Here is a 27213-nt window from a genome sequence, read left to right as displayed (position 1 = left end):
AGTTGCTTAGTAATGACTGGTAATAACAATGACTGACAATTATAATGACTAAATAGAGAAATGTGAATTTCACTTTGTGCCTATGGGTCAAAATTTTCAATGATTGATAATTATCACCAAGATTCTGTAGCTTAAACCTAAAAAATGATTATCCTTCACCACAGAAATTTAATAAAATCCTAAATAAATTTACTAACAATTATTCCTGTAATGGGGTATATATTCAGAAGGAATAAATATGTTGCTCTTACCAAAAGGCCATTCTAAGAGCTCAAGAAGTATTATGCCATAATAAATCGCTCACATATAAGAGGGTCACTTGTTTAGATGCCACCACAGATTCTGATTATGTCAAAGAGAAAGGCAGCACATTCCTTACTCTTGTAAAGGAGAAAAGTCTTTTAAAAACCTCTTTGAAGAAGTTTCAGTAGATACGTTCAGAGTCAAACACAGCAGCACTTTATTAACAAGGACAGAGTAATATGATCATAAGGAAATAACTCTTAAGTCTAAATTCAATGCTATTTTGGGTAGCATAAAATGAGTACTAACAAGGGTGGGCATCTGTCACAACTGTTCAGTGTCACAACTGTTCAGTGGGAAAGTGGCTTGTAAGCAAGGAGACCAGAGCAACACTGACACCACAGACTGACTGTAGAATACTCCATCGCTTTGGGAAGGGTAATGAGGAGTCGTACTTCTAACTAGAAAGAAGAGCCATCTGAGTATTTATTAATTGGGCCAAACAATACTGTTTTAATACTGCCTGCTACTGAACTCTGGTTTTGATTTCCTCTCTACATAGGAAGTCAATGGTCATGCTCTTGATAGGGACCATTAAATCTGATTGAGACAGTCTGACCCCATCTGACCGTAAAACACTGAGTATAAGAGTCAGTTTCTTACAACATTGATGTTTCCTTGAGTTTTTTAATAGTGCTAAATCAGCATGTTATCATAATCTGAAAATGATATGGGGGCACAAAGGAGTCCTAATTTATATATATGTATGTATAAACATACAAACATAATTTTTAGTACTATATATAATATTGCATATTCCAGTATCACATGACCAAGAATTTATGGTAAAAATTAATCAAGACATTTACTTTAGTTTTCTTGTGGCCACACAGGTAATGAAGTGAAGAACACCGGTGAATTAATAGGTCCCTTTTTATCACATGATATTTCTAAGCAGATATTTGGAATGCTCAGAAGATTCCACTTTTAGTCTCCCAAGGCCTCCTAAGACATAATTTAAACTGGGACTTGAGAGGAACAAGCATCTTTGGACTCTAGTTAAAACAGAAGTAGTTTCTGTTTATATCCTAGGAAATCTTAGATAACATGCCTTGTTTGTGAAACAAAAACAAAACAAAACAAAACAAAAACACCAGCACACAAAGAAAAAGGATGCAATAGATATCAAAGTGGGTAAATGCCCAGTTATTTTGAGTCCTCATCATCTGCGCAAAGCTAGGTAGTACAAATAGGCCAAGTCAGACCACGCAGAGTTTGAGGAAGATGTCTTCCTGTTTGATGCACAAGAAAGTAACTTTATGAAAATATGGGGATGAGAGAGGGAGCAGCTCTGTGCTTCTTGCTGTGTTACCATTATGTTCCTAGTGTCGCTAAGACTAATTTAAAAATAGCCTGCAACAAGGATGTTCTAATCACCAGCCACCTTTTCCACCTTTCTTCTTTTTCTGTTGCTGTTTCTTTTTTGTTGCTGGAGCCCCTGCAGGTTTCTGGTGTCTTGGGGGTATGATATTACTTGTAGATGCAGATGCTGTTGCTGCACTGCCAGGTCTTGGGGAAGTGGGTGGGCTGCTCACAGTTTTACTGGCATCCCTGAAATTGTGAGATCAGGAAAGTGTTGGTCATTCATATATTCAACAAAGAAAAAGGCTACAAAAATGTACATACATGGATTTCACTTTCCACTCTGAACTATCTTCCCGACACATTCTATTTCTTTTAAGGTGGGTTCCCCAGCTCTCTATTCATTTTCCCTTTGAATAAAATGTTTACTGCTTTATAATTAAAGAATAAGTAATACACGGTACATGCCAATTTTAGAATGCTTAAAAAAGAAAAAAATTTAAATGACCTATATAATCCTACCATGTAGAAATAACTTATATAAGTAACATTTCTAATACTTCTTTCTAGTCACATTATTTATTTATGTCTTTATCTAGATATTTAGTACTTTGAATGACTCAGCGTATTTAGTTTCCTTTTGAAGATACAGGATTCTAATTATTTATGGTACAATCATACAATCCTAGTATTTACAATACAATCAAACCAGAAGTATCACTTTTTCTTCCTTTACAACACAATACTGCAAAACATCAAAGATATCTGACTGTACTTCTCATACTTAAAAAATATTTTAAAAAATTCTCACACATGACCCTGGGGCAATTTCAGAAAGAACCAACCTACGCTGAGTGAACTCAATTGGGAAGCAGTAACTTACAGTTCAGATGAAGCTCCTGCAGTTGCTCCCTGGGTCCCCTTTCCAATCTGATCCTTCTTTTTACCCTTCTTTCTTCCCCGGTAGTAAGAACGTTCACGCATTGGTAGCCATCTTTCTGGATCTGGGGTCACTTTGGGGTCATAATTCTTAGGCAGTTTTCCTGTGTAACAATTGATGAAGAAATGAGAGCTCCGTTCATAATGTTTTCAACACAGTTGTTTAAATAATATGTCCAAACCTGAGAAAAAATAACATTAAAACTAAAAAAAATTTATCTGAGAAAGTTTTATTTGTATAATCTCATAGGTGATTATTTGTATAATCTCACATGCCTTATTTCTAAGCATGACACAGTATTCAGAAGCCATAAAGGAAAAGATTTTACAGATATGTCTACATAAAAAAATTAATTTTCATTTGGTAAAAGGTACATTTTTAACAGAAATATGCAACAAAAAATGCATACTATACAACAGTGGATTAATATTCTTTTTTTGTTTTAATTTTTTTATGGTGACATTGGTTAACGATAATGTTCTTAATATAGAACAAGTTCTTGATAATCAATAGGTAAATCACACAAAAAAACGTGTGCATAGCTGTAAAAATGGTCAGCCAGGAGAAATAAGTCAACACGCATATGAAAAGATGCTCAGCTTCACTGAATAAAAATGAAAAGGGTAAAAAATTCTATCAAACTAACAAATATGAAAAGCAGTAATAATATCAGTGTTGGTGAGATAGTAGGAAACACTCAAATACCACTGGCAGAAGTGTTTACTGGTATAGCCTTTGTAGAGAGCAACTTAGTAGTACCAGTCAAAATTTATACTTTTAGAAATTTACCCTGCAGAAACCATAAGCCTCAAAGTTATGTGTCTAAAAATATTTTGTGATATTTTTTAAAATAGCAAACTAACTTAAATGCCTATCAATAAAAGAATGATTAAATAAATTATAGTATATCCCCACTATAGCAAGCTACACAACTAGCTAAAAAGTCAAGTACAACTATATTTAATAATTTGGAAAAAATGTCTGCACAATACAATCTAAAACAGAAGATTAAAAGAAATTATCCTGATATGTTCATATCAGCTTTGTAAAAACTTTTACTACCTGAGCATGTAAATGTATATATATGTTCTATATACAAAAAAGTAATTACTTCTGGGAACATGAATGTGGGGTAGGGAATTTTCCACTCTATGCCATTCTATAATGATAGAAGTCTATCACCTTTATTTTGTTTTTATTTTATTTTACTTTGTTTTTAGAATAAGCATATGTATATATTTCTAAGTTTTAAAAATTGCTCATTTGGCAAGCACAAAAAAAAAAGAAAAAAGTGAAATTGTAAATTATTGCTATCTATAGTTATCACCTGTTCTCATGAAGTATTACTAATATATAAAACAACACAAAACAAATACTTGAGTTTTTACCAATTTCCAAGTACTGTGACAAAAGTGAAGAAGAAGATTTCTAGTTAAAGACAGTGGACTGAATGCAAACATTAGCTTCCGCACAGTCCCCAAACTCCACTAAAATGACAATAAACACATAAGAAGGAAGAATAGGAGAAAAGATATTATTAATAAAATTGTGGAAGCTGGAAACCAGATGGAGCAGTAGTAATAAACTTGGAAAGCTGGATCCTAAAATGGCAGTGTAAAAAAATCAAGAAGCAACCTGATTTGGACCACAGATTTCCCAAAGACTCAGAAACAGATAAGTGGCTCCAAGCATAAGCTTTGCTTAGTTGAAGACAAGCATGACAATTCCACCCACTCCTGCCACAGATTAAGACAGTTTATGCCAATCAATGTATAGCACTCTTATGGTTAATGGTTCAGGAACAGACATTGACCTCTGTTGGCCCAATGAGATTAATGGGAAAGATTTGCCAAATGCAGAGAGGCCCTCTTCGTCCTGATGGATGTAAATGACAAGTATGTGCTCCTCTTTCCAACAAACATCCTAAGATTCTAATGGTATTAAGTTTTGTGTACAGCAGAGCAAACAGATACAACTACTGGATCAACCAACCTCGATGCTAACCTTCCTCCATTGCCAGTTTCATAAACAGTAAATTTACTTAAGTCAGTCTGATGGAGTCCTATGAAACCTGTAGCCCAAACCACTCTAATGCATAAGAGCGTACTGTGCACCAGGCAGTGTTCTAAGAGCATTATATGTAGTATCTTATTTAATCCTATCAGGTATATACTCCATATTTCACCCCACAGATGAAAAACTTACGTATGTTAGTAACCTGTTCACACTCACAGAAAAAGAGCAATGTTAGTAGAGCAACAATTTGAATTCAGAGTTGCACTCTTTAAAGTAATAAAATTAAATGTTAGCCATAGTAAAAAAAAACTCAAGTGTTCAAAGATACAAGAAGAAAGAACAGTATATTTATATCTGAAGATTTCTCTATAAGGCTAAACTCAAGCTTTTATCTTATAGAAAGAAATCCAAAGATTAAAAGAAAAAGCTTTACCTTTCTTTTTCTTCTTCTTCTTTTTCAAATCTCCCTGTCTACAAGGAGGAAAAAAATCATTAGCATCAGTGTGATAAAACACAGAGCATTAAGCATGTGCAAAAGAGCAAACTGAGTACTTTATCATAAAGGTGTTTAATATTTGGCATCAGCTCATCAAAGTTAATAAACTAGTTGGGATACTTAACTCAGGTTAAATTTAATCAAACTTCATACACCGTAGTTTTTGGAAGGGGGTTTAGAAAACAGGGGTAAGGTTACAATTATTTTCAGAAAACAGATACCATTTACACTGGCACATATTAAGTGTATGTAAAAAGAAATTTGCACACGCATGAAAATCTACAGTACTGTGGTAAGTTCCCTTATGTTTGGCAAAACTAGAGAACAGAAAATTAAACTCTGCCAGAAGAACATGTGCAGGTATAACACATACAAAGTATATCTCCGGGAGAATATGCAACACAAGTAACATTGGTTCTGGCCTTGGGAGGGAGTAAGGCAGACAGGGATGGGAGGAAGACTTTTTACTCTGCACTTTCTCATTTTTCAAGTTTGGAACCTTATGAGTTTGTTGAATTTTTTAGTAAATAAAATATTAAGTACACTGACTCCACCCCCAAAGGCACTAAAAAGACCAGACAAAAATCAAGAAAATACTTCAAAATAACTGTTAAATACTCTGACAGCTACAGTGAAAAGACATAAAAATATCTCTGTACATACATGTGATATATCTCTATGGGAACTATGAAATAGTGAACTAAAAAGATGAGAAAGCAACAATTTCTCTACCAAGTCATTCAACTGTGGAAGTTCAGGGTACCCTGAAGAGTGAGAAAAGCAACATACAGTGTCTTACTTCAGAGCTTTCTCTCTCACCCAGGCTATGCAATACTCTTCTAAATTGTCTCCCTACAAATCCATACTCCAAGGCCATATCTGTAATTTCCCAAAGATTCTCTGCCATTTCTTACTTCTTTGCTTTGCTCAAACTTTGCCTATCTCATCTTCTTCATCTTCTTCAAGAATCAACCCAATCGCTTCCTCCATGAAGCCTTTCCTAACCTCTGTCTCTAGGAAATATTATTCCCTCTGGTGTAGTCCAGTATGGCCTGCACAATCATAGCATACATTGCCTTCTGCTAGACTTGAGGGCAAGGACCATGATTTATATTGTGTCAACATAGTACATCTTCAAAATAAACTAAATCTTTGTATCCAAAACATCATAAAAGACATTAATAACACCTAATGAAAATGATATGCTGAAATTTAAAAGCTTAAAGGTCAATGTACATCTTACAGTTAATGAAACTGGCTAACCTTTCCACCAAATTAGCAAAATAAAGCTCATCTGAACTTTGGTTTAGAATTACTAAATGATGTACTAAATATACCAATAACTTACAGATTAATAAAGCAGGGCACATCTGGCCTCTGGAATACTATGCATAAAAAGAATGAAATATAGAATATGGGAAAATCTGAAACTTATTAAATGAAAGAAAGTGAGTTTGAAAACAGTCAGTACAATATAATCCCACTTCTATAAAAAACAAAATAATCCAACCTAAGGAAAATAGTTCTAAATCATCTCTCTGTGTAAACACAAATATCTGGAAGGATACATACTAAATTAATGCCAGAAATTAATTCTTGGCCAGGGAGGAGGGAGGAAACAAGGACTAAGAGCTGGGCACAGCAAAAAAGAAGGGAAAAGAAACAAAGGGGACTTAAACGTTATTCATATGCAGTTTTTATAAGAATATATTTTTATGCTTTACATAATTTAAAATCAGCATTAGTGAATGTTACAATGAAAAACATTACCCTTGCTCCTTTGGTTGACTATCACCAGCAACTTTTCCACCCTTCTTCCGAATGTATGTAGCACCAGGAGAATTTTCAAGAGCCTCAACATCTACTTTTAGAGACATGCTATCTGATGAGGGCAAGTGTTTACTAAGACTGGGATAGAACTGAAGTTCAGGAATACAATATACATATGAATATGTCTCCCAATATATCTATGCTGACAGGAAAAAAAACTGTCTTTTTTAGATGCAAAAAAAGTTCTTAAATCTTCTATAAAACAACATATCAAAGGTCATAAGGTCAATTATATATCATATACTGTGAAAAGAAAGCGTAAGGAGTCATAATCTAATTATCTTTTCCTTAACTCGGTAATCATACTTCTAGGTGGTGGCTTAATAAAAACTCTATTCCAAAACAACTGTCAAGCTTATAAAACATCAACTTGCTCACTGCAAAGGTTTTGACCTGTGGGTGTTTAGCATCCACCATCCCACCTCGGTTTTGGGAATACACCCATATTGGACTAGCACACAAGATCCAAACTCAGCCAATCTGGGCACCAAATGCTCTTAAAATTATTGTTTGACATAGGCACAAGACAGTTCAATCAGAATGACATTTCAGAATCATGTACAACTATTCAGGTAAAATATGCTTCCTTTCTTTTTGTTGCTGGAGAGATATAAGCTGTACCATGACGACTTTATTTTTGCTAATGGATCAAGCTGAATACCATATTGGATCTATTGCTGTAATTTTCAGTCACATTGACTAATAAATTCGCATTTTTGTTTTTACTAGTTAAAAGGAGGCTTTGTTTATTTTGTTAAAATTTACAGCATCAAAAAAGTCCTGGTCAAAAGAGGTATTGGATGAGATCTAGTATGCTATTTGGGAGCTATCTGGAACAATGAAAAGGATACGCTTTTGCTTTCTCAGGATCTACAAGTGAGTAAGCAGAAATAAGCTGCGCCAAGGTGTGAATATCTTTTGGATTTTGTCTAAAAGAAGAAATAAGAAAGTTACTAAACAGTTTATAAAACTGGTTAAAATAACATAAACAAGCAAAATAACTCCCTTGTATCAAATAACAGCAATAAAATAGGGATTTCTACATCTCCACCTTTCAGAGCTTACTTCCATAGCTGTTCTAGGTCACTAATTGCCTCCTTCTTCCGCCCATATTTGAGTTTGAAGTTTGCAGCTTCTCTTATCAAGGAAAAATGAACAGGAGATTTGGGCTAGTTTCAATAAAAAGAGAAAAAAAAAAGTTTTAAGGTATATCTAGCAAGCAAGTCAATGGAGTTATATTTATTAGACCCTTACAATGGACCTATCCATTAAATTCACATCTTAAGTTTTACGGAATGCATAAAACAACAAAAACAAATTTGGACACATAAACAGGAGGGGGTAGGCAAATTAGTGATGACCAATTTAGAACCTGGGAACACAATCCAGCTCTAATCAGGTTGTCCACAACTAAAAATAACCTCCATAATCAAATTTTAAACACATGTCACCATAGTTCTCCAACATTAACTTAATACTTCCCAGAACACAGATATCTCTCCACTGCTAATACTGTTAGCAACACATATGCCATTTGTACATATGTATACTTTGGATATTGCCTCTGCAGAGGTCTATGCTGGAAAAAATGAAGATGTTCCTATTAGATGGAGACATGATATACAATTATTCCATGTATAGCTGACCCCTGAACATCATGGGAGTTGTGGGAGATGACTCCCAACCCTGCAGTTTAAAATCCACATATAACTTTTGACTCTCCAAAAACCTAATAGCCTACGGTTGACCAGAAGCCTTAACCATAATATAAACAGATGATTAACACATATTTTTGTATGTCATATGTATTATACACTATATTTTTACATAAAGTAAGTTAGAGAAAAAATGTTAAGTCAATCATAAGAGAACACATTTATAGTATTTATTGAAAAAAAAAAATCCATATATAAATGGACCTGTGCAGTTCAAACCCGTGTTGTTCAAGGGTCAAAATATACTACTGTTCTACCAATTACTACCATCCATGGGCTCTCTAGCCACTAAAGATGAATTTTTTTATATGCAGTCATGTGCTATTAACATTATTTATTGAGATTACACACACAAACACAGGTACGCACACAAAGGAAGGAGATTCAGAAAACATAACAGCGATTTTTTTTTCATTTTGCAGCCATTTCTTACTTTCGATTATTTAGATTTGGTATACTTAAAAAATTGAATATGACAGTCTAATAGCATTCCATCTTTTAAATAGTGAGTTTAATTGTTTTAATTCTCCTAAATTCTGAGTTTAATAGTGTGGCTTTTTATTTTTATGTAAAAATTTGCCCTAATAATATTTTACTTCATTGTACCTGATGGCTTTGATACCACTGGATAGCTTGTGTGAAGACTTCAATGGCACTATCGATATCTTCCTCATGGCTGTACATGGTCACTAATGCAGATACCTACCCAGCCAAAGGTATAAATTAGTAAATAAAATTCCTCTTTTCCCATAATAAGCTTTTTGAAAATGGAAAACATTGAAGAAACTGCAGATAAAAGGTAAGCTTTCTGCCAGTACCTAATTCATCATAAAAACTGACATATTATGGAGCATAATAACTAGAAGTACCATAAACAATGACAGTGTTTTCCAAATACAAAGTTAGTTATCTATAAACTATACCTTTCCTTTAAAGCAGTGCCCATTAACAAATGGTTACCAATCCACAACATGGTAAGTACAGAAATTGAGAATAAGTGCTTAGAAAATTAGTTTATATAATCAGACATTGCTGGACTTTCAAGTGCATGAAAGTATGGTATACACATTAGCATGGCTAAACTCCCACGAGTCAGTCACATGTGACCTGAGCTACATAAAGCCGGTGAAAAGCTTGCCCAGTGTGTTTGAGGCTCAGGTGGTTGAAGTGGAGTGATAAGGGTAGGGACAATAGGTAATAAGGACAGAAAGGAAACAGAAACAAAAAGCTGGATCTTTGAGAAAAATCAGTAAAACTGATAAACCTCTGGCCAGACTGATTGGAAAAAAAAGAGAAGACATTAATAACCAATATCAGAAACACAAGGATCTACAGGAATATCTGAACAACTTTTATGCCAATAAATCCAATAAGTGAAATAGATAAATTTCTTGAAAGATAACAGAAAGCCAGATATTAAATATTAGAAATTTTATTTTCAGCCATATATTATATTTGATTCTATCATAAAGTAATTGTAGGCCAGTCTTTAAAATATAAATCTTTAAAAGAAAGCACTATCATAATACTATTATACCCTTATTAAGTGCCAACTGTAAACAAGCTGTTAGAGAATGCAGACATGAATAAAACAGTCCCTTTTCAATAAATGCACATACCATCACTATAGAATTAGTCGTTACTTTAAAATAGATGCTTTCACAGCTATACTAATCTAAACATGTGATGCTTGAATAATCAGAGAACTAAAAACTAAATTTGTTGGGCACTATTACTAACTTATTTTAACGCAAAGAAACAACACCGAGGACATGGTAATTTAGGCTAAGAAAATTCCCTATATGGGTCTTAGGTTATGTAAGGTTGGCGTCAGAGTAATATAAGGCCTAAGTAGTGTCTGGTACATCTGATTAAACCAATGCAAAGCAGAGCACGAAATGAATTAAATTTATACCAGAAAGTAACTGTTATTAACTATTACTCCTATATTATAAATATATTAAAAAATAAGCAGAATATAAAGTGAATACAAAGTAACATCAAACATACCAATGGACTATTAATTCTATTACTTTTTCAGTCTTATGATATTTTAGATATAAACTCACCATGCCTGGTTTATGCTTTAACTCCTCTATGCTTCTCAATATTAGACATGCTTTGGAAATATTACCTTAAGAGATTAGAAACAAAATCAGCATCACAATGAAAAAGCATATTATAGAAAAAAAAGACAAGAAACTTAATAGTCATATTTCGTAACATCTCTAAACACGCAAGCTTTGGGATCTTAGGGAAAATGTACTTCATTCATTTTACAGATAAGAAAAACTGACTAAAGAAACAATAAGCCTTGCTTACATCCACAAAGAAAGTTAACGGTAGATGACTAGAAAAGTCATCTCTCAACTCCCAATCTATTAAGTTCCATTTCTCCTTTTTCAGAACTGTAATTTAAAGGCAGAATCCTTCCCTAAAGGCTCTGAAATATGTTACTGTAGATATGAGTACAATGGAAAATGTCCTACAGTGTTAAAATTCTTATTTTCCACTCACTGCAAACCACAAAAACTAAACCTTCCAAAATCTTTAAAGACAAAACAACAAAACAAAAACCATGACAGGCTCTCTCTCAGTAATTTTATTGTAATAAATAAACCTTCCAAAAATAAACTGAAAATCAAATGAGGAATGAAGATAAAGAGAAGAGCAAGAAAAAGAAAAAAAGAAGGGTGGGAAAAAGAAAAAGAAACAAAGAAGGAAACGAAGTAAATGTGACAATGAGGTAACAGGGAGACCAGCAGTGTTTCTCAACTTTGTTTTCATAACTACCCTAGTAAAGAGTCTTTTTAGATATATTTTAATTGCCAATTCCCCTCCCCTCTATCCGTGAAAATTTCATGTTAGCCACCATAATATCAAAGATTTTTTTTGACACCCCCCTCCAACCAAATCAATTATCACTCCCACTGAGAATGCAGGTCTATACCACAGCTGTCTGATGGAACTGTCATGATGGAAACATCTATGCTGTCCAATTAGCCACATGTGGCTAGAAAGCTTCTGAAATACTGGCTAGCGCAACTGAGGAACTGAATTGTAAATTTTATTTAATTTTACCTTAAACTTAAAATAGCTACATGCGAATAGTGGCTACCAAATATGGATAATACAAGTCTAGATAATCATTCAAGGTTAGTTCAAATCATGGACAAAACACTAGCTGTTTTCTGTAAGATTCAGAAATGTCAGTTCTTATTCAATTTCCTTGCCTCTCTCCCTGAAACATGGGTTGTAAAGTATAAATAAAGGATAAAGGGCTAGGAAATTCTGAAAATCAGAATGCAAAGTATTTCATGCAATACTACCAAGTGACAGATATAAGGATTTCTATACACAACATATCCAGGAAATTTGAGTAAGTATGGTCTTTTGGAACAGAGGAATCCTTTGCTCCTATAGACTTTCAAGGTATAAACTGAGAATCATTCTAACAATTTCGAATAACCCAAGAAGAGGCCAACTAACTCACTACTAAATCTGTTGGAGCTCACTCAAGCTTCATGTTTAACATAGCAATAATTATGCTTCACCATTATGCAAAAATTTTTAAATCACAGTCTACAACTACTTCAGAATTATTCCAACCATATGTTTCCATTAAAATGACATTTTAATCATGACAAAATAATCATTAATACCTTGGGAAATTTTTAGCTGTGCCATGGTCAGCTTAATTTCAGCTGCATTTTCTGGATGCTGATCTGAAAATTCCTAAAATTTTTAATTGGGAGAAAAAAAGATCACATTTAATTTGTACAACTAACTGCATACATTCCAATTAGTTATCCTAGCTACATAAAAATTTAAATACAGTTTTAAAATATTAAATTTCTGGTTTTAGATCAAAATTTTACTTTGAAAAGATTTTATCCACCACCCACTATGCTTTAAAATTATGCTCCAGAAAAAAAATGCAATAATGCAAGTTTCCAGGAAGCCACTAATAAACAATAATTAAAATTATTATTTTTATATTTATATTTATTATCATAAATTTTTTTTTTTTAAAAGAAAGCTACTCAAATGATGCCTCTTTACTGAGGGTCCCTGCTAGGGATGTTCCTGAGGATGATCTTAATTTTACCCTGTCCAATTTACCCTCAGGAAATTCAAACATAATTTAACAGGCTGATAAAAATTAAGTCAGGGTCTCTGTAATTATTTGAGGTTTTGGATTGGAACTTACTGGAGAATACATTATTGAAAAAGGAGTTATGCATGTTCTGGTATTTTAAGCCTAAAACAAATTCTTAACTCACATCAAATGGATCTACAAATGAAAAGCATTCTTTAGGGTTTATGGCAAATATATACTAATGCAAACTTATATAAAACAAAGAATTAACCAAAGTGATACTCTGGAATTTGCCTAGTGGTATATTAACTATCAGTTTTCTCATGAAATTTATAAGCTTATACATTATCATAACAATGAAAATGAAACAAGGCGGCAACAACCTGACACCTCATTAAGAATTCCAGTAATTCCTTTACCTGAAGCAGCTCTATTGCTTTTGCGTGCTGCTTTTCACGGCAGAGCTGGGCAGCTTGGATCAACACAGGCAAGAGATGCTCAGGACTTTGGGACTGTAAACTGGCAGATATTTTTCGGCATTGTTCTGCCTAAAAGACAATATATCCCCCCACACCCCAAAAATAAGCTGGTTTATGAAATTAAACAGAGTGACCAAAAATAAGAGTAGGGAGAAGAGGGAAGGAAATCAGTTGAAACAAAACAATAAGTAAAATCTGCCTAGGGAGAAAGAAGTGGTTTACAGTATCTATTCTTAATGTATTTGTATAAGAAAAAGATTTCCATTTACTGAATTTAAGTTATGAGTTCTATAAGCACTTAGGAAAGGGTGAGTTCTAAACATTCATTTGGATGCTTAAATTCCAGAATTTTGTTTAAAAAAAAAATAAATCAAGTACTAGCTTTTGCGTCAAAACAACAAAATGTATAGGTATTTCTTGCTAAAGTATTTAAGAATAACTAGACTCAGTTCTAAATAATAAAAATGTTACTGCTTCTCACTCTCCTACTGAGTCTGCTCTAGAAGAGTATACAATCATAATTTAATTAGAATTAATTCATGTTAGGGTTAGAATAGACCTCCTTAACATTTATAACTTGATGTGATTATGCATAAACTAATATGAAAACTGATCTTAAATCTCTAATCATGATCAGCATCTTTGGTGATTTTTACTTTAATTCAGAGAGATTAGAAATAAGGTAATGAGAAAATTAGATCATGTTTTATAGGTGTGAATAGTATTTTCTTAAAAGCCACCAACTGCACACCTTTACAAAGAACTGAACAAATTACTTGTTTAACCAACAAACTATTATATAAGACATTTTGAAGAACACATGGGTTAAGATAAAATATAAACAAAAAATATAAATAAGTTGAACTGATACACCCATTATGCCTCATGTGCCATGCTCCAAAAGGTCTAGCCAGAGGAACCAGAGCTCTGTTACCTACCTGGTTTGTGTACATAGCAAGTAAAGCTTTGTTAAATTCTATAGCTTGCAGTTGTTTCTTGGAAAGCTTAAACTCTACCCCTTCTGCATTGGTTAATTTCACTTTCTTCTTGGAGTCAAAGACATTTTGGTCCTGACAAAGAAAAGTTCATCCATAATTAACAGCAATCTCAGATTTTAAATCTTTTAACACTCCAAGGCATTATTTCTCTTTCATTTAGTAATTTTATATAAACATAAGAGAGCTTGGAAAATAATACATTTGCCTGGTTGGGGTGTCTATGTTCCTAAGATGCACATAAATTTGTGTTGGGTTCTCGGTTTTCTTTGATCTTTCCACTATTAATGGCTTTTTGAAGAAAAGTACACAAGGATAACCCAAATTCTACACTGGAAATTAGGACTACAAAGATATTTAAATTTGCAATTTCTACAAACTAGGCCCTTTAGAATTTAGATGACAAACTCATTCCTTTTTGAAATACACCTGTCCCTTGATTTACGCGGTACTTTTTTTACGTGAGTTTTTTTAAATGCAGTAGATACTCCCCCGCCACCCCCCTCCCCGCCCCCCGGTTACATGGTCTTTTTATACAAGCTTTCCATTTACGCAGTCTCATTTTACACAGTTCTTTCTTTTTCATTTCCATTACTGGTGATTACTCTTTCTAAAAAACAATAGCTTAACTCGGCAACATACAAAGAACTAATACTTAATAACACAATTATTAATGATTCATTGGATGGCAAATAAAAAAGCACAAGTGATATTAGTGTTTTTCGGGATTGGTTTCACAAATGTTTTGCTGTAGAAGCTAAAAATTATATGAAGGAAAAATGTCTTCTTTTTAAAATACTTTTACTTTTAGATAAGGTATCTGATAATCCACACAATTTGGAACATCCAAATATAAAAGTTTTATATTTGTCACCAAATACAACTCCCTTGAGCTAATCTTTCGATCAAGGCATTATTTCCACCTTTAAGATTAATTATATTAAACGAAGTTTTAATGATTTTTTTAAATAAACTTGAAAATAATGAATCACGTGCAGTTACAGAAGCCTGGAATAAATACTCAATTTTTTAAGTTGTATCAAGAATATTGCTTTAGCTTTGAGTGATATAAAGCCATCAACTTTAAATGCTTGCTGGAAAGCAATATGGCCAGAAGTGGTTTTACCAGGGAATATGGTTCCAACAACAGGAGAGATTAACTGGCATTATTAACTTAATTTATTAATTAAATAAATTTCAAGAAGAAAGCCCTGACAATTTGAATGTAGATGATATTAACAAAATTACTGTTTGATCACAAATTAACTGATAATGAATAATAATACTTAATATCTGAAGCCCATCCAATGAATACAGCAGTGACCTAGAATCACTTTCATTCATTGCAGAAGATATTTACAAAGTTCATTGCAGAAGATATTTACAAAGTTCTTCAATTGGCCACAAAACTGGAAACTGCAATTCTAGATATTGATCCAAACATCCAATGAGCCTTAAAATTTCAAAAATATTTTTTTAAATGTTGCAGCGAATATCGAAGAATTTATGAAAACTTAGCAAAAGATGGGATTGGAAAAAGATCATACAAAAATATAAATAATGAAACCAAAGTAGTATTTCCAAATATTTCAACAGATGAAGATAGTGATTTTGTGCCAATTAAAAAGAGAAAGTTGACTGCTTTAGATTAGAGTACAGACGCCAACAGCAAATAAAACATTTTTATTTTTCTGAAATTTTATTAGCATTTTTTCTTTAAAATGTGTGAAATATTTTTATGACTTATATCGGCCTATTTCTTTAGTATTTTTGTTGTACTGGTGGACTCTTTTTACATGGTTTTCTTCTGCATAAAAAAGACACGTGGAATGGATAATCTGTGTAAATCAAGGGACAGGTGTATTGTCATTATATAAGCAAATCATGAAAATTCAAAAATACAGTCATACTGCTCTTGAACCCATTTTTAACAAAAAATACTAATGCAGCATAGCTACTGTTTTTCCTTAAGTCCCTCTCACCTAGGCAGAAGCACAAAGAAGCTCAATTTCTGAAATTTCTGTGTGAGGCAAGCACAATGTTATCTTCCTAAAGAAAGTCCTCTTAAAAATTATAGAAAGTCATGTACTTTCCAAGGAAGGAAGACAATTAAGTCACATTGCATTTTGAGAAGGGCAAACTGAGCATCAGAGTGTCTACTATGTGCACAGTTTTCTACCTTGGTTAAACCAAGGGGCCCCAACCTCTGGGCCACAATACTGGTCCATGACCTGATAGGAACCGGGCCGCACAGCAAGAGGTATGAGGCGGGTGAGTGACTTCGTTCATCTGTATTTGCAGCCGCTCCCCAACATTAGCATCACCGCCACAGCTCCACCTCAGATCATCAGGCATTAGATTCTCATAGGAGCACCAGTCCCCCCAAAAAGGTTAGGGACCGCTGGTAAATGATTTGCAAATAAGTGATACCACTGTGCTTCATTTTTCCCCCTCTTTAATCCCCCCTCCTCCACTTCCACCCCTGACCTATGGATGTTTCCCCTTAAGAACTGGATCTCTGAAGGTAGGGTGTCTTGTGGAGTGCACTCGGGGCCTGGCACCCCCAGTACACTTGGGGGGCTTGGTATACCCGGGGGGCGTGGCGTTCTTGTGGTATGGTCCATGGCTCCAACTGGGGCATGAACCCAGTACTTCCTGCGTGTAAAGCAGATGTGCTAACCACTATATGGAGCCACCCCCACTGTGCTTTTTAAACCAGGTCTTCTACTAGTTTAAAGACTAAAAGGAGGCAAAAAAGAAATCTAAAATAAATTCTACTTTTTCTGAGTGTGAAGCTCAATATGAAATTATTTTAATGTACAGCAAGAAACTGCCTTTCATATAAATCAATCCTCAAAAAAACATATTTCTAGTTGGTACTTGTATGTCACCATTTTCAGACATCAATTCACCATACATGCCACTGCCAGACTTCTATTAAACTTTGCTATCATGGCACTTATTCAAAATTTAATTTTGAAGGCCTCCTATACTTTGATATCATTCAATCTAACCTGTTTTTTAAAAACTAGCCAGTGTGTATGTTTCATCTTCTGCCCTCTCACTTTCCCCCAAGCCATAAATATTTCTTCATATTTCATTTGCTTTATGCTGCTGCTATAACCTTCAAACTGTATCCCTCCTTCAAGGGTCAGCTCAAATTTGCCAACCCAGAGATCTTTTCTTTCACTATATACTGCAATTATAAAGTATTCAAACAAATTTAAACATGCACATTTTTTCAACAGCAGAATGAGATTTTAAAACTATGTAATGATTAAGACTATGTTTCATCATTACCTAGTGTATCCAACACCATTCTGAATAAAAAAGTCAGAAATAAATACCTGCTGGCTGAAGAAAGTTGTGCATAATTAATTACATTAAGGTTGAAATATTAAGTTTTCACATAATCTCCTCCTCACAATTATTTATCATATAAAAAGAATTTGTTCTCAATGACATTTCAAGTTATTCATAAATATATATTGCTAAGATTCAAATGCCAGGATCGATTTTGGGGAACCTAAACCATGTCAAATGACCTGTAACATACTATAACTACTGTCCTCTTAATGCCATTATCCCACTTCTAGGGACCCTCTGTATTTCTCTACAGGAGGAAAGAAGTACCATGAAGGACTAGGATGAGCAAGCTAAAATATGATTCCAAGTTCTACCTCTTACTGGCTGTGACATTATATAAGTTACTTAACTCCTATCGGCCTTTAGGTTATACTCTCTTAAATTAGAAACAAGTACTGCCTTCTAAAAAGTTAATTGTGAGGATGACATGAGATGGCATTTGAAAAATTACATGGCATTTCAAAAAAACTCCAAATGTTACTTTTCTTATTTTCTATTAAGTTTCATATCTGAACTTGGAATGTTTTTCCCTTAAAACAATGTTCCAAATGGTGGTTAATCTGACTAGTATAATACCCTAAGATTGTCTATACACATATTTGTAATATTTTACACATAGGTTTGGGGTGGGGGAGAGGGAAGAGAAAGAGAATCTGCCATGTCTCCCTTCCCACCGAATGAAAACCATGAGAAGGAATAATTACACACAGAAAACCTGCATTCATACTCACTAGATGAAAAAATCATCTAAAACATGCACACAAAGTTTCAAAGTCCAAACAATTTATTTCTCTAACAAACAGAGATTCTCTATTATTATAAACTTGGAAAATTGTAAGATTTTAAAGTCCAGGCTCTGTAATTACCAAAAAGTTTTTTTACTTGAATAGACCTTGTAGAATCATCATCATTATAAAAGTTAAAATAACACTTTCCATCGTGATTTTGCTGTAACTGGACTTAGTCATGGAAAAAAGAACACTTATCCTAAGACAAGGCTGAGGAAATATGCTTTCAGTATAAAACTTAAGAATGGGAAAGACATGGATATTTCATACCTTGTTAATAGTAATAATGTTATTTGCAATCACAGCTAGCAATCCCACATCTGTCGGCCTGTGAACAACAAGCAACAATCAAAAAGGAACAAATCTTTAAAGAAGAAACCTCATCTCCTATAAAAGATGCTTCATTTTAACAACTCACTTACTTTAGTTTTATTATCTGATTGTAAAGTTGCAAAGCCTCCTCTGTGCAACCCTGAAGCTGCAGAATATAGGCCATCTGCCCGTGAATGATGGCCAGTTCTGCCTGTGGGTCTTCCTCAGTCCCATCCTAAGTAGAAGAGGAAATATTTTTTTCTGTAAATTCTCCAAATGAGCCACATACTAACCAAGTGATCCAAACATTCAAAAGATATATAATCCTAAAGACATAATTTTCAAATATTTTCCCTTAGTCAGTATGTTAAAATTTAGGAATTGCCAGCCAAAGAGGAAAGTTTAAATGAGAATGGCAAAAAAACGGATACTAGAAGAACATGGCAACAAGCTCATTGATTATTATTCTCTGAAACCTAAGAATGAAAAAAAAGTAAAAATCCAGTGTGCAGGTTTAACTTTTTACAATATCCTTCAATTCTGGAAAAAATTTTCTCATAAGAACACATTATAAAAACACTTCACTCTTCTACCATAACTCTAGTCCAAAGATTATAAAATTCTAATTATCACCATATAAAGAACTTCAAAAGCAGAAACTGATTCTCTAATTAAAACAGCAGCTTTCTTAACTGATACTCTAGATTAGTCCATATTCTGCATTCCTCTAAAAAAGTTGACTGATACCCATGTACAACAAATGCTCAAGGCTAAGGGGCTGCTTTTACTACACCTGGCACCCTTGCTCTCACCTGGTGAGTATATATGCTGACCAGGAGTCATGTATGTTTGCTTCCAATCCCATATGCCAGTTAGGTTTGAAAAGCAAATGATAAAACTTAATTACTATAGTAAGAGAAGAACTATTAGTGTGAAGAGAGACTTGTTTCAATGAAAACTATGTTGAATGCTCAGAAATATTTGATAAAGATGAGTTCCTAAAGAAAATTACTGTCTAATTGGGTGTGAGCCAGTAAACAGCAAGATTGGTGAAAAAGTTAACATCTATAAATATTCTGTAATAAAACTACTTCTCAACTGTCTTTAAGATATTGTTGTGCTTAAAAAAAAACTGGAGATGAAGTAATAAATGCTGAATTATGTGTGGAATATGAAAACATGAAATTCCTATGAACACACCCATATTCAAAGACCTAAGCCCTACATCTGAAATAAAAGAATTTATATGAATTTAAAATAAAATGCACAAGGCATATAAAAATTTTTGTATTTTAATTTCTCAGCCTAAGAGACTCCTTCCCTAACTAATCAATAGGTTTTCTACTCTGTATTTCTTATACTGTGATTCCTATTCAATGAATCACTATCTATTCCAAAAAGTCAAATATTACAATGAGGCCTCCTACAAATTTGTATTAGTCAGAAGTGTAAAATGTGGGTTTAACAACAGTAAAATACTTACAGAATCTTCCGATAATGAACGGCGGCAAAGATCTATAGGAAAAAATGATTTTTAAATTAACATTGCTGGGTCACTCCCATTCCTTTCACCATTTCAAAGAGCAAGAATTAAATTCATGGGCAGCAGATTTCAAGATAATTTAAAAAACAAGCAGATTTGAAATTTATCATTAGCATCAACTATAGTAGATAAATATTATCAGTCGCTGATCATTCTAGCTATTTTACATTTTTCTTTCATTTGTAATCTTTAATGTTAAAAAATTTTTTTTAAGGACATGGACATTTAAAAATACAAATGCTGACTGCAAAAAATCAATTATAGAAAAGTATAAAAATAAAGACAATAATTCTACCGCCCAGTGATTAACAACTATTAGCATTTTGGTTATTGTGTTTTTTAATGTAAATATAGAGCTGAATTTTAAAATAAAAAGCGGGATATTCTACATATGATTTTGAAATCTCCCTTCCCCCATCTACTATGCTATGAACATCTTTTATGTTATAATAAATACAGATCTACATTATTTTTAACATTATTATTTTTAATGACTGTATGGTAACCTAAGGTTGCAATAATAGGACAAAAACTCATGTTACTAAATTTCTTTCTTATGAATATTTCCAATTAGCATTCATACAGATACATATATGAATTTATCTAATTATTTCCTTAAAATAAATTTCTAGAAATAAAAATCTCTTGGATCAAAGGATATGCAAATTTTAAAATCAATTGCTCACTGCAAAGTTTGTATCACTTTTATACTCAAACCCGCAATATACGAGAATGTTCTTCTCCCATACCACTGTCAATACTGGGTATGATCAAGAAATTATAATTATCAAACATGTTTCTCTTCTCATGGTGCTCTAACCTTTGTTCTTATTTTAATCTTCAACATTTAAGAGGTTTCACCTTTTTTTCCTCCCAACAGTTCACCACAGTCCTTATATCACTTTTATAGCTTCCAAAGAAAATGTATACAGAAGAAAAGTATAAATATCTCAGGAGTTAAGACCAGACATAAGTTCTCTAATACTTTTTTTTCTTAATTAAAAGCTTCAACTTATGTAAATATTGTATATGAAAACATACTAAATGGAGAATACACTGGAATAGTGTTATCAGTGTATAAATGTAGTTGTGTGTGTGCATATATGCAAACATATATACGTTATTACTTCACTTGAGTACCTATTTAATAACAATGATGGTAACTAATATGTACTGAACGCTTATATGAAATGCCATGTACTAATGTAAGTGTGTGACGTTAATTAACTCGATTTACATTTAACATTCATAGTAACTTGTTCAAAAATCTACTCAGAATATACTTTAAGGTCCAGTGTGGTTAAAAATGAACAAGTAGTCTGGCTTATGGATTAGAGAGAAATAGAGGAGAGATATCATCAAAAAACTAAAAGAAAGGCTAGATGAGCTTTGAGAAATTCTCACTGAATCAATAATTTCTCTTTAAAAACATCATAAAAGTCAAATGCAGTTTTTGGAAATACTTTGCAAAGTTATATGCACATTACAATTACAGGCACATTATAATTACAAATAATTTTTAAATTTCCAACCTTCGGCTTTTTGTAGAATTTTCATTGCTTGATTCAGCTGGCCTTGCCCTATCAGTGCACATGCAGCATTGTAGCATAGTTCATGTGTGCCTTCTTGGAGGCCCAAGTTCTCCTGTCATGGAACAAAATACCAGTCAAACACCCGACAGAAATGTCATTTCATGGCTGTGTGGGTAGCACAAGGATACTCACTGGAACCACTTTTTCCCAATTGCTTTGAGCTGCAACAACTGCTGAAAGGTTTGTTTTTCTTTCCTCATCATAATCATCTTGGGAGTTTCGAACGAGATCCCTATACACAGCTAAGCATTCATCATAGCGTTCTAACCGGTATAACTGAAGAGACAAATAGCAAGTAAAAAAATCAGAGAAGACAAGATGTTATGCCTTTAATACTATACAAATCCTTTTTGAAACCACTTAGTAGGAAACCTAATTTAGCATAATATGGGCAATCATTTTTCCTTTATAATTTTTCAATTAGTTCTGTGGGCTACTAATACTTCCAAAAACTTACTTGCAATAAATTTCTACTACATTGCAGATTTCTAGGCATTATTCAGTTAGAAAAGTCATTGTATTTACTTCTTCTGGAGGTTAGGTAAGTGCCTAAATGGGGTATGAAAGAAAATCTTTCTGTAATAGAAATCACCCTGTTATCTAAATATGACTTACAATAAAAAAATTTTCCCACAACATATGATTACTAAGCTCCAGTAAACAGGGCAAAATCAGATGTTAACAAAAGACTTAATATTTTCAGGAACTCACTACACTTAATCTTCATTTTCTCTTTCCCAGAAACCAACTATTGTATAGGGTAGTCTGAAGTACACAAAACGTAATTCTTGCTTATTTCGTTCAAGTTGTCCTAAAGGGCAATAAGAACCATCACTGTGTGTCAATTAGTCCACCATGTCTAAAAGAGACTGTTGCCCTTCATCAATCTCAAAATGCTAGAATTTACCCTAAACTCAGCTAGCTAATCTTAACAGTTCTTTATAGACCTACAATCCATGAACTTGCCCAAATCTCTCTTTAACCCATTTATACGACAAGTCAATACATTATTTGCCCTAAAGTGACATTTTTAAAACTTTAAAGAGTATTTTGCTAGTTCTAATATAATATTTCTGTCCTCTCATCATTAATAGCTTTACTTAATATAATTAAGCCTTTACATAGGCTTAATTATGTCTCAAAACACCTTTAGAATAAGACATTATCAAGGATTTCATGAACTAGCTAAATTTACCCAAATTATCAAGATTTTATTTTAAACTTAGAAGAGTTAAAGACTAGAAATAAATACAATTTCAAAACTGTGTAAGTATATAAGCTCCTTTCCAACTAAAAAGTCCAAATTTCTTAGAACTCTTAACTTTCTTTAATTTTTTAATTACCCTGAGAAAGTCATTTGATCATAGTACATCACATATACAACTGTTTGTATGACGATCAAGAAGAGGGAATATGTTCAAACTCGTTTGTTGACACGTGTTGTGAAACATCAGGACGGGATGGGGTTCCTCATCCCTGCTCCTTAGTATAGGCAGAGTCTTCTCACTGAGGGTGATTGTCAACAGGTATTTAAAGCAGTAATTACCACTTGTCCATAAAGCTCTTTTAGTTTGTCTGTCTGCTGGTTGGCACTTTCTATTGTCTTCAAGGCATTCTCAATTCTGTTCAGCCTATACTCGCAATATGCCTTCTCAAAAGAAAGAGAGTTACTGAAAATAGAAAAAAAAAAAACAGTATCTGATTACTAGCTAACACAGCAGAGTGCTCACTGCATACTGCTCTAGGCCCTTGATATATATGAAGTTATTTAATCCCCAGTAACAACAAATGAGGAAACTGACAAAGGTTAGTGACTTGTCTGAAAGTCAGACAGCTCATTAGTAGCAGAAAATAGTACATCCATTTCCTTAGCCTCTCTTGCTTTCATATTTATCAGAATTATTGGCCTTTTGAAACAAACATTTAAGAATGAAATCATGAACCAGCTAAATAATTGTCTTAGATACAAAGATAACCTGAACACTATTTTAAATAGATTATAGAAGTTTCTTAATTCTACTAATCAAATATGCCATATAATGCTGCTTTGAACTTGCTCAATAGAAAATGATTAGCAAAGAAAAACCAGAAATCTTACAAAAAAATAGTATTTGTATCCAAACAGGTAAACACAAAACTACAAATATACATATAGAGACCTAAAATTTCATCGACATTAATGTGACACTTGAAACTCATTTTGAAGTTTCAACCATAACCCATGAGGAAAAATATTTATCAAAGCAATGGCAATATCCTTTATTTACTGGCCTAAGAAAAATTATTTCAAAATTCCCTATCTCAGTCAGAAAATGGTCAAAATTCAAAATATTGAATTTCAGCATAAACATGTTTACTAGCAGAAAGCAGTGTTCTATTTATTTCCCTTTTATTTTTAATAAAGATTTAAAATTAGTTTTCAATCTAATTATATATGTATATAGCTCAAATAAAAAAACAAAAAAAGGTATATACTGAGAGATTTTACTTTGTTTTTCAAATCTACCTTAACTTCCTCACCTCCTACAAGTGACATTTTTACTGTTTCTCTGGTTAGTATGTTTTTGCAAATACAGGAAAATACACATAAATTCTTATATCCTCCTTTTCTTATACAAAAGTAAGTATGTTATATGCTGCTCTGCAACGTATAAACCAGAATCTTATTAAAGAATAAATATGCTGCACACTTATTTTTCAATATATTTCTTTTGAGGCTTAGGCATAACTGTAAAGAAAAATTACAGTAACAATTCTGAATAAAAGTTCACATTTCATGAAATGATAAATAAAAAATATTAACAACAGCAAAAATACTATTATATATTCTCAAAACTGCTAAAGAACTCTGACACTGAAAGATCTTGGCCTAAAATCAAACCTAAACAATTCTCAAAGGAGGCAGGCACAGAAGTCAGGCTAAGACTGCTATACTATCCTAGTGGCCTCTACTTATACATCCCTACCATATATGTTCTACCCTCTCTACCTTTAAAATTAAACTTCTGCTTCCTTGTTCTCCTTATGTCCTCCAAGAACTGTTACATTTACGCTCTACATCCTTCCAGTTTACTTCTTTCTTAGTGGTAGGGAAGATGGGGGTAAAGAAAAGGCTCCCCTTAAAGGCAGAATAGACAGCTCCTATTACTCCTTCTAGTTTCAAAAACACTACTGGGAAGCAACAGAAAAAAAAAAAAGAAGGAAAGAAACAGGTCAAAAATCACTGAAAAGTGGGGGGAAAAAACCATGAAAATGGTTATAGCTATGGTAAAAGTGTTCCTAATAACTACAAAAACAACTAATTGAATCACTTACTTGGCTAACACTTTGGTGTGAGTATTAATGACATTCAAGGCTTCCTTAAAACTTCCATTCTGGATAAGGCATACCACTTTACAGTGTAGCGCAGTTACATCATCCTTGTTGATCTGCAGTACTACAAAGCAATTTTAGGAAAATAATTTTTAATTTCATTTCCTTTTCATATTTTTACTAAATGTTCCCACCCTCATCTCAGGAAACTACATTTCCAATTTTATTGCAGATTAGTCAAAACATTTTTTTTAAAGGTAGATCTTCATTTTTAACTTAAGAAGTGATAAAGAGAGTTATAATTTAGTAATTTTTATGTTCAGTGAGTTAGATGAATGTTTCCAAAAAGGTGAGTGAAATAAACAAGAAAGAAGCTATTTTCTCCAGCTTTTTCATCTTGGGTTGGAGGCTACATCCTACACATTTTATTACTTCACGGAGAAATAAAAAAGTTCATGTACAATTTGGAAGCAAATGACTTTGAGTATAAGATTATCACTAGATGCCTTGAGGTCTTAAGCAACAAATCTTAGCAACAAATCTTCTAGCAACAAATCTTAGTTTTCTGACCTTCAAGACAAGTATGAAAGCAGTACCTATTTTACAAGGTTATCAAGAAGATGAAATAAGAATATTCTGCAGGTATCTATAAGCTGTGAAGTATACGAATGCAATTTATCCTGCTGGCCATAATCCAAAAACTAGTCAAAATTTTTCTTTTCACCTAAGATGACCAAAGAGAAGTACAGCTGTTCAGTGTCAAAATGACAGGATCACTCCCCTTACTCCTAGGCAACTAAGGAATCCAATTCTAAGAATCAAAGGAATTTCTGCCAATTAAAAAAATATGTATATTGGAGAAAAAACTGACAGCCCTTGATTAAATAGTTCCTACAAAATACTTACATTACTATTGAGTAGTATTGGTTGCAGGCCTAGCCAAAGGCTAACGTTAATTCAAAACAAGTTTAGGAATTGAATTTCTAATTAGTATCTATTTTCCTTAATGTCTCAAATTATCAAAACTGCATTGTGATCACAAGCACTTCTTATCATGTTAACCGAGCAACAGGTTGTCGAAATTTATTTATACAACCTTGTATGTTACTGACATATTCTGTATGTTATTACTTAAATAGCTAAACCCTGTCCCGATAATTACATTTCCAGATCTATCTACATAGGCTGCATCGTCAGTAAATAAGAATTTAGTACGGCAGAGAGCATTAAAAAGCATGGCCATATTACAGTTACCTAGTAAAGGGTAAAAGAATATGAGTGAACCTCATACCGAAGGCAGTTTAGCCGAAATGATCCGTTACAGGGCAAAAAACAGGCCAAACTTTTTTTTCGACGTTATTTCAAATATTAGTGCTTTCACACACACACTTTCTGGTCTAATGACACTGACTTCTATCTGTGAGAATGCAGGCCTGACATCCAGATCCAGATGTTTCCTCTCCCCTGAATCTGTACAGCTGTCACCTGGTCGGCACTAGCCTCTAAATTACGTGTCCCCGGCAGGTTCCTCCCCCGCGCTGAGGCCCAAGAGAACAAGCTCCCTCAGCAATAGTCTCATCACTCCACTAAATGGAAGGAGAAAGTAGGGCAATGTGGAATATTAGCGAAATAAGACAAGAAAATAGAAGCGTCAAATAAGAAAACAGTTTGGATGAGGTGCTGGGAGCAGCGGTCTCTTTAAATCCCGTCCTCGCTTCCTGCGGTGGGTAAAGAAGGAAGTACACGTGTCTCTAAACTACCCAAGACCTGAGGATACGATAGTGTGGCGGAGCGGAGGGTCTGTAACCCACGCCCGCCACGCCTGCCCGGCGTTTGTGCGGGGGCTGCTGGCACAACACAGTGCCCGCGTCTGTCTAATCCGAGGTGGTCGCGAGCGCCGGAAAAAGGCCGCATCCTTCCGCCGGCCGGTGCCCGCCCCGGTACCCGCCCGGACACTTACTCTTGTTGACAGTCTTGAGAGCACGCGTGAAGTCGCCGTTCTGGCCATAACGGTTCACTTCGCTCCAGAGCGCAGGCACCGAAACCCCCCCGCTGCCGCCGCTCGCCATCTTGAAGGAAACGCGGAGGGATGGGACGACCTCTGCCCCGGAAGAAGATCTTAGAG

General features: G+C 33.8%; 1 protein-coding gene across 1 annotated transcript; it reads right to left on the bottom strand.

Annotated features, from left to right (window-relative positions):
- Window positions 1-436: 436 nt before the first annotated feature.
- On the bottom strand, window positions 437-27206 carry SRP72 (signal recognition particle 72). The gene is made up of 19 exons (XM_039845279.1): window positions 27049-27206; window positions 25092-25212; window positions 23323-23446; window positions 21909-22052; window positions 21717-21828; window positions 20125-20156; window positions 18752-18876; window positions 18600-18657; window positions 14119-14250; window positions 13121-13249; window positions 12265-12337; window positions 10672-10736; window positions 9209-9304; window positions 7953-8056; window positions 7739-7816; window positions 6828-6965; window positions 4995-5032; window positions 2489-2648; window positions 437-1854 (listed from the first exon to the last, which is right to left on the bottom strand). Exons 1-19 carry the CDS (start codon window positions 27155-27157, stop codon window positions 1677-1679), a joined length of 2016 nt encoding a protein of 671 aa, XP_039701213.1. The 5' UTR covers window positions 27158-27206; the 3' UTR covers window positions 437-1676.
- Between the last annotated feature and the right edge of the window lie 7 nt (window positions 27207-27213).

This window comes from Pteropus medius, unplaced genomic scaffold (genome assembly GCF_902729225.1).
Source record: "Pteropus medius unplaced genomic scaffold, Ma_sr-lr_union100, whole genome shotgun sequence".
NCBI classification, from domain to species: Eukaryota; Metazoa; Chordata; class Mammalia; order Chiroptera; family Pteropodidae; genus Pteropus; species Pteropus medius.
This window is presented reverse-complemented; position numbering and strand designations above follow the sequence as displayed.

Bases quoted from the DNA above. Each gene is read 5' to 3' on its own strand.
- SRP72 (XM_039845279.1), bottom strand. From the start codon at position 27,157: ATGGCGAGCGGCGGCAGCGGGGGGGTTTCGGTGCCTGCGCTCTGGAGC. The intron at 8,057-9,208 runs GTACAATGAAGT...TATTGAAACTAG, and splicing joins AGTGGTATCAAAGCCATCAG to CCCAAATCTCCTGTTCATTT. The intron at 6,966-7,738 runs GTATCCTTTTCA...GTTCTATCCCAG, and splicing joins GATCCTGAGAAAGCAAAAGC to TCTTAGTAAACACTTGCCCT.